The following is a 13,997-nucleotide window of genomic DNA, read 5'->3' as shown; positions in this document are numbered from 1 at the left end:
ACTGTGAGTTTTTTTCTGTGGGATGAGGTGAGGTGAGAGCCCAAGAGAGCCTGTTGTACTGTGGATTCCCATGCCAGTCTTGAAGCACCCACCATGAGCTCCCATTGATGCTATTTCTTAGGTCTGTTGATTTGCGCATAGAGAGGCTCTGGCTCCTGTGAACAGAGACACAACAGTCAGGCCCGCCTTGCTAGCAGCAGGCTTTTGAGGTGCTTTTAGGAAGGAGCACTTGGGAGTGAAAACAGAAAGGTAACAGCTGATGATGGATGACCTTAGGTTATTCTTTTTTTCATTGTCTCCTCATGGCGCTTATTATTTTGGTGACAATTTTAACACCCCTAAGAACACAACCAGATCTTGTTGTTTCTCTGTTTGTGTGTGTGTGTGTGTGTGTGTGTGTTGCTGCTGTTTTTGTATATGTGCATATGCGTGCATGCAGTGGAGGCCCAGAGTCAACCTTGAGTGTTGTTCTGCAGGCAAAATCCATCTTGTGTTTAAGATGAGGTTTTTCCTTGTCCTGAAACTCATCGGGTAGACCAAATTGGCTGGCCAGAGAGCCTCAGGGATCCACCTATCTCTGCCTTCCCAGCTCTGGGAATGCAAGCGTGTACCATCATGCTTGGGTTTTTATGTGGGTGCTGGGGATTGAACTTATGCTTGTGTGGCACAATTTATAGACTGAACAATTGCCTCTCTTCCTTGAGGTGGTTTAATCCTTGGTTTTGAAGCTGATTCCCTGGTAGGGTAATAGCATGGTACAGTAGAGCAAGCTCAGTAAGTTCTATGTTGCAAGTTGCAAGACACTTATCCTTTTTGAGCCTCAATTTCTCCGACCACACCATGGGAATAGCATTATTTAATCCTACAAAGTCCTTGAGAGAAGTAGAGATATTCACAGACAGTATTTAGCATAATACTTGGTAGTACTGGAGAAAAGAGCAAAGAGAAGAGAGCAAGAGAGAGAGAGAGAGAGAGAGAGAGAGAGAGAGAGAGAGAGAGAGAGAGAGAACGAACAGCCTTCCCATCTGTAGAAGGCTTAGAGTTTGTGAAGCACCTCAGGTCTTACCTTCATTTACCTAACATCCCTGGAAGCAGCTCCTACTCCTTCTGTCCTCATTTTGGAGACAAAAGACTTAAGTTCACGTGCAGAGAATAAGAGACTATGGGATGCTTAGCTCTAAATGGGGCACCTACACGACAGCCCCTCCTCCCAAAGCTCAGGGATATCATCTCAGAAGAGGGGGGCAGAAAGATCTAAGAGCCAGAGGTGGTGGGGACTACAATGGAGCAGTATTTCTGGGACACAACAGGCAGTTGCACACAGGAACTCACACTGGTCGTGGCAGCGTACACAAGACTTGCACAAGCTCAAGCCAGACAAAATACCAGCATGGAGCAGGGAGGTGGGTGTGCAGTCTCACCCCCTAGCTGAGGAGCTATTAGCAAAGTGATGGCTGCTGGGAGAGAAAGGGCCAGTGTTTTCCAAGGATGTAGAACCTTAGAGGCCACCCAAGCTCCAGGAGATGGTCCTACATCCAGGCACACATTGGCGCTGCTGAGTGGACTCAGTAGGTAAGAAAAACAAAAAAACCTAAAACCAAAGCTATGAAGTTGGGAGGGGACAATGATGAGGTCCATTGAGAGAGAAATTGGGAGTGGAGAGAATGAGGGAAGGGTGAACTTGAGCAAAGCACATCGTTCTTTGTGTGCAAAATTCTCAAAGGATAAAAACAGAAACACTCAAACCTTAAGGCGAGAGAGGTTGTACCGTCAAGTGCTACATCTTCCTATGACCTAGCACACTGCTTGCTCCGTGTTTCATCCTGGGAATAGCCTAGAAGATAATGTCTGAACAATGCCTGGCCCGTCAGTTTATAGAAGAGGGTTCTGTAGAGCTGCACTCCGTTTTTTCCCAGTGTGACATGAGTACTGAGTAATCATGCTGGACTCAAAGCCAGACTTCACTACCAGAGGTGGTGCGCTCTCCTCCGGAACTGGCTAGAGATACATAGATCTCTTACTGTCTTGGGAGAAGGAACTTTCCCCTTTCTAGCCACCTGACTCCGTAATACAGCAAAAAAGGTTTGTGCCCCCATCCATGGAATCACCCCGCTGAAGGAAACAGAGTACTAAGTAAATATAACCTGTTGAAATTTCTGACTACAGGAAGAGCCTCCCCTTCCCCTTATTCCTATTGAGTGCCAATTGCTACTTCCCTGACTTTTACACATAGAAATGAGACATAGTAGGTCCTCACTGTGAGGGAAGAAAGGGGGGTGTCTGGTGAATTGGTGTATGGCTATGACAACATTTTGAATATCTTTGATATTTTGATCTCTCTCCAACATACTTCAATTTAGCTTTACTCTCCTCAGGTTGAATTCGTCAAAATCTGTAGCAGGATGATGCATTAAGTTCTAATCCATTTCTTTCCAATATCTGAATTACTATGAATATCTGCCGTGAGACTGGATAGAAACTTTGTGTTCTGTGTCCCCCAACCCCGTATGTATGCACACATGCATGTGTATGCATGCTTTGGTATGAGGTACACAGAGTAACTGGGAATGGGATAGCAAATTTGTTAGGAACAATAAACAGAGAAGAACCATTGCCCATCACTCGTTTGTTCACAATGCTTCCTGCATGGACCTTCTCACTCACCCCATTCTTTCTGGGTTCTTGAAGAAGTCAGCCTGCCTTGATCTCACCCTACAATTTGCTCTATTCCAATTTTGGAAACTAATTTATCCAACTGAGAATGACACCTAAAAACAGAAGACGACAGCAGGCTCAGACAGGGTAATTAATGCCGCGCTGCATTAACTTTCTGCAGCGGAGATAAATATTCACACAGCTCCTGCTTGCCGGAATCTAGCTTCAAATACCCATCACAACAGTGGTAGCAACTGCAGTCAGCTCTCAATTATCCCCACTAATGAAGGGGAGCAGTGGTGTGGAAAACCCCAAGCAGCAGATAATCCCAAAGTCTGACACTGTGATGCATTATACATTTGGCAATAGCTTTACCTTTCTTGTTATAGAATGGTAGACTGTAAGAGGTGGAGGGGAGCTAAGAAGTCATCTGACCCAGACATTTCTAACCTGGCTCTGGCAAGGTCATGGTAGAGACTGCAAGCTATTTTCAGTATTCCAGAAAGTCTAACTCTCTGAAAAAGTTGCCATACTTCAGGGATTCTGTCTTGGTTAGCTGGGACTTAGGTTTGGCTGGAAAGCAAAGAAAGCTGTTGGGAGATATTATTTGAAGCTTGGTTCTTCTTTGCTGTAGCTGAGCGAACTTGGGTAAATTAAAGGGTCCTAAGATGTCATAGCTGCATGAACCTGTGATAAAAATTGTGTTGCAGATGGGACCATCAAAGGTCAGAGGTCAAGTCATCTGCCTCTTATCATGTGTTCACTAAGTCAGGATGTTGCTGAAAGCCAGGTCCTTGATCCTGCTGGAGTGGTGCTCAGTTGCTGAGTCTGCATTGAGTCCCAGTGCTGATCCCCAGCAAGTCTAGACTTTTAGTGAGTATCTCTGTTTCTTTCTTGTCAAATGTGTGAAGTGGGGATAAAAACAAACAAAAAACCCAAAACCAAAAATCAAATTAAGTGGTGTCAGCTGTCTTTAAATATATTTTGGCTGGGCCATGATGGCACACGCCTTTCATCCCAGTGCTTGGGAGGCAGAGGCAGGTGGATTTCTGAGATCGAGGCCAGCCTGGTCTACAGAGTGAGTTCCAGGACAGCCAAGGCTACACAGAGAAACCTTGTCTCGAAAAACCAAGTACATATATATATATATATATATATATATATATATATATATATATATATACATATATATCAGTTGGAGAAAGGCACCATGATTGCGCCCACTGAGTGATTGTAGAATCACTGGGTGTGTTCTCCATCATGGGCAAGCAATCTAGTCAGTTCTAGAAGCTGCCTGGTTTTGTGCAGAGTAGGATCCAGCCACCTCCACTCATTATGCCTTGTCTTTGCTACGTTCTATTCACAACTGCAGAGAAGCTACAATGGCTTGTGCATCCAACACACCATACATAGTACAGTCTCCTGACTTCTGGTCTACATGGACAGCATATTCTTGCAACCACTACTCAAATGGCTGAAGACCATGTTGGAATCTTCATGCCTACCCTGATTTCACCTTTGACCTCCAGAGGTGCATCCTGCATCTACTGTCTTCTCTATTTGATTGTCTCTTGAGCATCTCACGCTCATGGGGTCCCAGATTACACTTGCTTACTTCCTGCCCAGCATGCTATTCAGTGCTCTACAAAACACCAACTGGTACAACTTAGTTTCACATTCCAGAATCTAGCTCAGCTCCTTTTCTGTATCCCCTTATCCCTTTGGTCTCATCTCCAGCTAATCTCATCTTTTGAATATCTCTTGGCAACAAGTCTCCCTCTCCATTCCAGTAGATGTTACTTTTAGTCAGGCCCTGGGACGTTCTACCATTCCAATGCATTTTCATCTGGGCATATCAGAGAATGTCACTCCATGACAATCTGAGGCAGTGGGACTGTTCACTTCAAAAGCTGAGGCTAGACTTGCTTTTAACTTGTACATTTAAACCTGATCTCTTTGTCTTCAAAATTCTTCAATTTGGCTTTATTCTCCTAAGATTAGATTTTTCAAAATCTGTAGATTTGAATGAATGAAAAAATACATTATTTCTAAGGTTCTGTTGTTCAGTTCTATTCTAAAGGGGGATACCAATAAGTGTGTGACTATGTAGCCTGGAACTTGGAGGCTGAGGTAGAAGGTGCATGAGGTTGGGGCTAACCCAAGCTGTACCATTCAATAAAAAGAAAAAAAACAATGTGGAAGAGTGATAATGATACCAAATTCATGTATTTTTACTTTGAGATTTCCAAACTACCTCCCATGGGTGTGTGGGTGAATGTCTAGACATGTATGTGTGGGTTTGTGTGGGAGTCAGAATCTTGGGTGGAGCTCTTTCAGAGCATCCATCTTAGTGTTTGAGATGGGTCTATCACTGGGACTTGGATTTCAGTGACTAGGCTAGTAGCTGGCCATCCAGGCCCAGGCACCCCTTTGTTCTCACCCCTTAGCACTAGGATTGCAAGTGCATGCTGCCATGCCTGGCTTTCTGTGTGGGTGCTGGCAATCATGTCAAGCATTGGACTACTAAGCAATTCCTCCAAACCCTAAAGGACTTTCAAACTCATCACTGGATCATTGTAACACCTGACCAAGGCACTACTGTATTACTGGCCCTTCTTCACCTGAGGGGAGACGTGCTTGCCTACGGCCACTTGATTTTAAGACTCATTCAGACGCTGGCCCTCTGTTTTCTTTCTTTCAGTCATTAAAAACAAACTAACCAAAAGCCAAAACCCGAACACTCACCCTCCCAAAGCATTAGAAGTTCATCTTTCTTCCTCCCTGAACACTAGGGACCTATCAGGCAATACTTTATACGTTTTGGGTTCCCACTACAGAGATCAGTATTAAAAAAGTGACAGCGACTTATTATTTATGGCGATATCTATTGTTACAAAGGGAGACAGACCAAACGATTCCTATTGTTACAGATGCTACTTTGACTTGACAGCTGGGGAAGTCTGATAGGCAGTTTATTTACTTAGCCATTTAACCAAATAAATGTTTTCATTTTTCTTTCATCCCTTCAAAGGCTAACATTTTGCCCTTAAAATTGCTCCAGCAACACATCAGTGAAGTACAAATTACCTGCCAACCTCACACCAGCCATTATAATATTATTTTGGTTCTCTCTCTCTCTCTCTCTCTCTCTCTCTCTCCCCCCTTTTGACTCTGTCTTTAAAAGACACGTGAGTCTCCCAGATGGAAAGATAAGAGGAAGAGAGTGAAGTAATTGAAGATATTTTCCTTTATTGCTAAAACAGAAACATTTGGTATTGGCCCCTAAGCTTCTACCTGTGGGGAATTGTTGAGTCTGTTTGTTTTCTTTTATTCTGGAGCTATATGGCTTTAACTTATCAACAGATGTCATCCTTGCTTACTCAGAACTGGGTGGCTATTTCTAATAAAAAACAGCTGGAGATAGTGGCTGCAAGGGTGATAAGGAGGACAGGGTCTTTGCTTTCCAACTCTGTGACAGCAGAAGGGAAATAAAGCCGCCGACAGAACTATCTCTGCATGGAATCATTTCTCCAAGTGTCTGCAAAAGCACTAAGAAATTACAGTCAGTAAATTTCCAGTTGGTTCTATGGGTAAAGGGGATGGAGGCAGAAAGATCATATTTGGCTTGTGCTATTTTGACACTGATGGAGGGACACAAAGACTCACAGGCGCTTCCTCTGTGGGTGCCACAGGGAGCCTGTCAGGAAGGTGGGCTTTAACTCCACTGCACAGTTTTTGATAGGGAATTGTAAAATGGCCAGGCTGAGCTCCCGCTTCATCAAAAACTAAAATCTAGCTCTCCTCAAAGCTGAGATGGTCCTAATGTGATTTACATATAAAACTAAGATTGCTGTGTGTGTGTGTGTGTGTGTGTGTAAGGGAATAAGAGGTGGTCTATGAGTCTCCAACAGAAGTCCTTATGATTATGGGACAGGGTTTGTCCCAGGGATACTGGAAAGGCCTTACCGTTCTCCCTCTGCTTTAATCTATTATGGGGCATGCCAAAATTTTCCTAAAAGCAAAAAGTATTGAGCAAACCATCCTAGTCACTGACTTTATTCAACATGGGGCTAAATGTATAAACTTTAAGAATATAGAGCACCAACATGCATTGGTTATGGCAATAAAGGTGGTGATAAGGGCCACTGGGATGCTACAGTTGCAGTGTTGGTGGGCTGCTGAGGGGGGTGGTGGTGCTGGGGTGAAGACGGTGGTTAGGATGGTGGGTGGCTGCAGTAATGGTAGTGCTGTGGATGCTGATATGTGCTGCTAGTGATATGGAGATGAAGAAGGTGGCAGCCATGGTGGTCATGGTCATAGTAGTGATGGTGGAGGCGGTGGTGATGGTGATGGTAATTGTGATGATTGTGGTGGTGATGATGGTGATAGTGGGAGTGGTGCAGGGGTGCTGATGACGAGGGTGTGGGACGTGGTACTGATGGTAGCTATCAGATAATCCATGTGCTAGACACTGTATTGGGAACTCCATATACATCACCCCGTGACTTCATGCAACTGTCCTGTAAAATGGGCAGTATTTTTATCCCTATTTTTCAAAATGAAGAAAATAAGATTAGAATCCTGATTGAAGTGACATGGTCAAGAAGGATGAATCCAGGTTCTGAATCCTGACAACAGAAACCCCCAAAGCAGACTAATGTTTTAAGGTGAATTCGTATGAGCTGGGTATGCCACAGGCTAGGCTTAGAACATATTAGTTCTAGCAAATGAAAAAGAATCAACACTCAGAAGAGAAAGAGTGTTTCTTGCCCAAGATTTCCCACTTTTACATGGTTAAGATTTGTACTGAAGTTCCAAATCTGGAGCTCTTGCTACATAAGCATGCAATGTCCACTTACAACCCAGCTATGAGATGAGGAGCCAGAGGGAGCATCGAGTGTGGAATAAACCAAGGCCTTGTGAATCAGTTCAGCTTGGGTAAGTGCTTCAAAGCCGAACAAGCTCATGAGGAGGGGAGTTTGAAGCATTGGGCTGCCAATGGAGTAAGCCATCTTGGTTTCTAACAAGTTCTTCAGTTCTAGGATGATGTTTGCTGATATTGTGATGAATGGATCTCTTCACCTCTAGCTCATTCATCAAACTTACTAAAGAGAATTTGAACTATGAAGTACAACATACACATGAGGTGAAACTGTCCTGGGAATTGCCTCAAGGATCCTGCTGAGAGTTCATATCCTTTCAGTAACTGTCAAAGAGATCTATGTGTGGACTGTGAATGACTGACATAGTCATAGAACCAAGTTCTAGGCAGTGAACACTGTTCACCACTTTAGTGGCAATGATGATGCTGTTCAGAACTAAAGAAGTTTGAGTAAAGAACGTTGAGTCTGACCTTGCAGTCCTACATATTTATGGGAAACCAGGAAGATACCTGGAAATTTGAAACATGTGTCAGAGCTGGTCTAAGAAATTACATCTGTGAAACCAAAGTATCCTTCTGTCTCCTGAGAATCTCCGTGAACTTCAGCAGCAGCTCTTTACTTTGATCAAATCAGGTTTATTGAAAGTTGAGTTCCAAAAGCCACTTCTAGCAATGTAAGGATGCCTCTCGCCAATAGCTCCTGAAGTGATGTAGTGGCAAGCCACAGTTGCAGCACAGGTACAGGGCCACCAGAGTGATGGTTCCATGTCCTTGGGTGTCACTGACACACTGGAAGGAAGTATAGAACCCTTCCTGGATGGATGGAACAGGCTACTATGATGTTAAATCTCGATCAATCTTACTTCAAGCATGGCTTGTTTTTGTTTCATAGTGTGGCTTCTCAGTGTGTTTGATTGGTGACCTCTTTAGATCTGTGGCATCTAGGCAAATACAGTGACATTTTGCCTAAAAGAGTAAAGCATCAGGATTTCATTTCACTGAGAAATTATCACGTGTATGTGTGTGTGTGTGTGTGTGTGTGTGTGTGTGTGTGTATGTGTGTGTGCATGTGTATTTCTGAAAGAGAAAGTGTGGGTAGAAGTGTGGTGTGTGTGTGAAAGAGACAGTGTATATATGAGTGTGTATGTGTGTGAAAGAGACAGTGTAATCATGTATGAGTGTGTGTTGGGGGAAAGAAAGTGTGTGTGTATGTCTCTGTGTGTGTGTGTGTGTGTGTGTGTGTGTGAGAGAGAGAGAGAGAGAGAGAGAGAGAGAGAGAGAGAGAGAGAGAGACTGACTGAGAGTATAAATGAGTGTAGAATGAGCCTCCTCCAGGGGACCAATGTTTTTAGAAACTCAATCCCCAACAGGTGCTGTTGACTGGGCCCCATCGGACACCGTCACCAACTCAGAATGTATCATTAAGTAACAGAACTATTCGCCATGTTCCCTCCAACCCTACATTTTGGTGTAGGTCAAAGGTCATTCATCCATGAGAAAAAACAAAGTGCAAAATAGAAACGAGGCAAAGGGAGATTGTACAAACACTGGTAACTGGTGAGATGGCTCAGGCAAGGAGACAGGGTATCTATCCCCCTTACTACGGGTAACAGGCATGAAAAAAAAATGGTGCAAGCATTAGGAGCAATCACAGACATGGGGAGATGATATGGATACTGTAACACAGCACAGGCAAGGAGACAAAAGCACAAACACTGGGGTACGACATCAGCGGTAAAGAGCAAGCAAGAGGGAAAACCTTGCAGGTGAAGGAGATAAAAAGGACAGATACCTACCCAGACCTGCGCTATCTAGCTACCGTCTTGTGGACTTATATTATCACCACTGGGCTCACCACTGGGCTCCCCAAATGGATCACTGGTGGAGGAGGCCTGTGATCCATCAGGCTAGAACACAAGAAGATAACACTTTTTTTTTCTCTCTCTTCAACAACTGAAAATATAAGGCAACTAAGATTATATTCATGCGGCATATGCAGCCAGTTATTTTACAGGAGGCTGAAACTTCTGCCAGAGGATGCCACCTCTCAGATGCAAGAGCTCCTAACAACTTTACAAAAGGTCAGTGTTTCCGGTGGACACACCCTTCAGTGGCTCTTCAAACTTCAGCTCAGAGCTGGCATCTCTTTTACATTGCTGTTCTTATTGTCTGTGGGCAAATTTTAATTTCAAGGAAAAGTAGAGCTAGCGGTGGGTCACTTACAGCTTCTTGTTCTTCACTCTTGCTGGGACTTTCAAAGCCTTCTTCAAAGATGTCATCTGCGGTCGGATCACTGACGTGGGATGCTGATGATTTGGATGGAGAGCTCTGCCTAGGGGCTGGGGTGGGAGCTACACAGAGATCACACCAAAAGAGGAAATGAGGTAAATATACATATAAGCCACAACCATTTACATCCCATAGAGATCCCTGAGGTCTCCTCATCCTTGAGTCAAGTCTTCCTACATCCTTTCTCAAGCCAAATCTGAGCATCTAAATTCCTCCCATGATTCAGGAAGGCCAGTCCTCCGACCCTACTGGAGAGTCGCTGAGTCAGGAGCTCCAGATAACTTCTACAGTGCTTCTGACACACAAGCAAGCTGCAAACTGCTGGGCATAGCTGACTCCTCTCTCTCTCTCTCTCTCTCTCTCTCTCTCTCTCTCTCTCTCTCTCTCTCTCTCTCTCCCTCCCATTAGAAGGCATATTTTTGAAGGACTTTTGTGGATCAGACACTGTTAGGAAATCGAAGGACAATATCCCTCAAACTTGTAAAGCTCCTCTGAGACAGAGGTTATCTAAGTTCTACAGAAACACGGAGATTGCTAATACCTTTGTGGCAACCGCTAAACCAGGTTTTGCATTCTTGTGCACACCCAGTGTTTAATAAGCACAGGCAGGGTTGGAAGAGATGGTGATAAGCTTGTTGTAAAGAATATGCATCTGTTGCCATGACCCTCCACGTCTTCCTCTTCTTCTTTATCCCTGAGGTTTCTAACACATGTGACAGAAGAAGCTCTTCTTTCCATAATGCTTAACTTAGCATAGGAAATCCTGGTCACTGGCTTAGTCCAGAGGCATGGATTGAGTAGGTGCCTAGCATTGCCCTTGGTCAGGCTCTCCCATTACGCTGTTTCAGAGCTTAGCAAAACTCTGGTATTTTATCAGACAATGAGTGATTGCAAAGGTTCATGCTGATCTTTAACCCCAAGAACACTATTTCCAGCTCCTTTACCATTCACAATATGGAATGAGGCTAACTCCGGCTATGTTCTTTTCCTTCATTATGCCCCTGATACAAATGACTAGATGTGGTACTGTACACTTCCTGTAGATATTAGGAGCCAGAGCCGAGATCATTTGCATCAACACAGCTATGGGTATGAGCTATGGGATGTGGCACAGATATGTCTAACACTATGGGGTCTTTTCTATTTGAGGTGTTTGTTTTTGTGTTTTGCTTTTTTTGTTTTTGTACAATTCAATCTCTCAGTCCCGTTTTGAAGGAATGCTGTCAGGGAAGAGAATGAGAAAACTGACTTTACTCATTTTCTTTAAAATGAAAGCTTGTGTATTTCTGTTTGTTTTGTGAGATGGTTTCAGTGCAAACTAGCTCCTTTAGGTTTAATGCTGTATAAAGATGCCTCATTGAGTGGGTAATATTAGCTTCACTGGGTTCTGAATTGTGTTTGAAGTGGCTTATTGCTTACAAAATGCTGAGAACCCTTGAGTCCCCTAACAGTATACTGCTCACCATTCCCCAGTGGAACCTGCAGGAGCACAGCTAGAGGTTATTTATGCAAGCGTCTTAGTTGTAACAAGCATTTACAGGCAGGGCACTTCAGCATTCCAAGCCTGTGTTCTCTCAAGGTGGATGGGTGGGGTCATTTCACCTACAGGGAACATGTGGCTGTGTCTGGAGTTATTATTGGCTGTCATGACTAGAGGAAAAGAATGAAGACCCTGTTTGCATTTGGTGGGTAGATGCTAAGTAAGAGTCATCTGTCCTCAAATGTCAGCTGTGATACACTGGCAAAACTTGCTCTTAGACACAATTTTGGTGAAAAGGCCTTTTGGGCAGCTAGTTTCATTGCCTTTAACCTTTCCTAATATCTGTTTGTGCTGGGCTCCTGCTAGCATTCTGAGAAGTGTGCGGATGGTGACAAGATAGTCCTGGTCCTCAAAGAACTTCTTTGTTTGTAGGCAGCCCATGGTTCATTGAAAATGAGACATGCGTTCTTAAAAGACTCTTGTTCATTTATGCATGACTGTTATTTCTCCAGCATTTCATTTTTTATTCATTATTCTTCATTGAAACACCATGGATTAGAATTAATAGAAATGCCTTGGCTATGTAGCACCCATGGCCTGAGTGCAAGGCCTTCATTTTAAGAATAGCATTCTGAGCCTGGCTGAATGACACAATCTAATTGTATTCACATTAATTTTTTTTTTTTTGACAATTCATGGTATTGGCCATCCAGTGATCCATATCACCGGTGACAGTAATGAAAACGCCAAAGTCATTGTACCATGAGCCTTTTCTTTCCCCTTATCAATTGTCAAAGCACAGGCTGAGTCACTGGAACACTTTTTCCGATTGTGTCTGACAAGCACACGTGTGCTCAAGTGTATCTGGCTTCTGACTTGGTAGCAGGCTTTCTATTTTTGGTGTTTGCAATAGAAAAGTAGGGTGGAAGCCCAGTCTCCAAGTGCTAGGACCAGAAGGAAGCTGCTGCGCCTACAAGGAGTCCAGAGACTCAGGGCAGCCACTTGCTTTGTCCTAAGACACAGCTCACCATGATGGAGCCGGCACTTGAAACCTGGCCCCAGGACCTGCAAAAGCAAAGCAAAGCAAAGCAAAGCAAAACAAAACAAAAAACACAAAATAACAACACCAATAAAAAAAAACCCAGTGAACAAGAACACAGTGATGAAGATCCAAAGACCCTTCTAAGTTGTGATGCCTTTAAAGAATTGGCTTTAGAGCTAAGAACCACAAAGCTCATGGATGCAAGACTATTGCTCTAAAGCACACAGTCAAGAAGGATTGAACAGCCCCCGCTGTTCCCAGCCAGGCCTCCCTGTCCATGCAGTGTCCGTCATGACCTCATAGCTGTAAACTCGGGCTTACTTTTCCTCTGATCTTAATTTCTTTTCTAATTTTTAAGTCTTGTTTCTAATTTTTATTGTATGTATGTATGTATGTATGTATGTATGTATGTATGTATGTTAGAAATAAAACTTTTGGAAGTCAGTTCTCTCCTTCACACGAATCTAAGTACTAAGATATCAATGTTATGTAAAAAGAGACCTAGAGGGTAAGAGGCTCATATATGTGCTATAACTGATATCTGAGTTGGTTGCAATGATACCTGCAACCGTGAGATGCCAGTAGGATAGATTCTGACCCCAGGGTTCTGGAGACTGAATTACCTTTCACACAGATCTAGTGCAACTTGGTATCAATGTTATGTAAAAGGAGACCTAGAGAGTTAAGGGCTCATGGATGTGCTATAACTGGTAGCTCAGTTGGTTGCTATGGGGATAGTTCTCAGTGATACCTGAAAGCCTGAGATTCAAGTGAGGTAGATTCTACCCCCAGTAGCTTATGTTACAGGAAATAGGCGCGATACTTGTCAAGCATTAGAATTTAGTCAAAGGATACTCACGTGAGTTGGTAGATGGTGTGGTAGAAGTCACAGGGGTCAAGTTCAATTGGGAGATGTCGAAGTCATCACAGTCATCTGTATCCTGTGCCACCCCGACTTTGTTGAAGTAACTGGAGAAGGCCTCTGAGGTACAGGTCAGGGAGGGCTGGTCAGGCTTTCGGGAGGGTACGGGCGGAGGCTGGACCATCTGGAAATCCTTAAACATTTCCTTCCCCATTTTCTGCCTGGGCTTGTCACTCTGTGGACTTGACCTGGCAGAGTCATTCGTGCCTGGGACGGTTGCAAGGGAGGTGAGGGGACCTTGGAACATGGCAGCTGGTAAAGGCATAACAGTTTGTGTGGGCATGAAGGCGGCTGGCGGGAACTGCCCGGCCACGGTTGGCCAGGGTTGCTGGGTGGCAGGAAAGAGACCTGGCTGGCCCCATGCAATGGGCTGAGCTCCTGGTATCACCTGAGCGACGGGTGGCTGAGCACCCATGGCAATCTGCTGTTGAACAAGGGGCTGCTGGCCCCAGAAGGATGGGAGGACGGCGCCCATAGCGACATAACCTAGAATGAGAGAAATGAGGGTCAGGCATCCTGGAGAAAGAACATCTATGGGTTTGAGTGATTGACAGAAATGTACTGCCCATTTACAGAGTCCTAGACTGTACTAGGACTTCTTGGGTCTTGGCCTCTAGATGTTGACCTACTGGTGGAGAGGCCAGCCCCTCATAGGAGAGGTCATAAGTAGGGAGTGAAACACAGCTTGAATCTGGGACTAACAACACTTTCCCATTGCTTCACTTTC

The 13,997-nt window shown here is 44.2% G+C and overlaps 1 protein-coding gene across 10 annotated transcripts in view; it reads right to left on the bottom strand.

Annotated features, from left to right (window-relative positions):
* Positions 1-13,997, bottom strand: part of Dab1 (DAB adaptor protein 1) — a 1,131,348-nt gene continuing 1,117,351 nt past the window's right edge. For 7 of the 10 annotated variants that reach the window (XM_031378022.1, XM_031378029.1, XM_031378024.1 and 4 more), the window contains 4 exons: positions 13,208-13,756; positions 9,761-9,888; positions 9,334-9,444; positions 23-155 (listed from right to left, as the gene is read on the bottom strand). In XM_031378022.1, coding sequence (XP_031233882.1) covers positions 9,349-9,444; positions 9,761-9,888; positions 13,208-13,756 — 773 coding nt within the window. In that variant the 3' untranslated portion in view covers positions 23-155; positions 9,334-9,348. Of the gene's footprint in view, positions 156-9,333; positions 9,445-9,760; positions 9,889-13,207; positions 13,757-13,997 lie in introns of all 10 variants that reach the window. The other 3 variants (XM_031378030.1, XM_031378027.1, XM_031378028.1) reach the window with 2 other exon arrangements.

The sequence above is a fragment of the Mastomys coucha genome, unplaced genomic scaffold, assembly GCF_008632895.1.
Source record: "Mastomys coucha isolate ucsf_1 unplaced genomic scaffold, UCSF_Mcou_1 pScaffold18, whole genome shotgun sequence".
NCBI classification, from domain to species: domain Eukaryota; kingdom Metazoa; phylum Chordata; class Mammalia; order Rodentia; family Muridae; genus Mastomys; species Mastomys coucha.
Note: the sequence above shows the minus strand (reverse complement) of the source record. Positions and strands in the feature narration are given on the sequence as shown.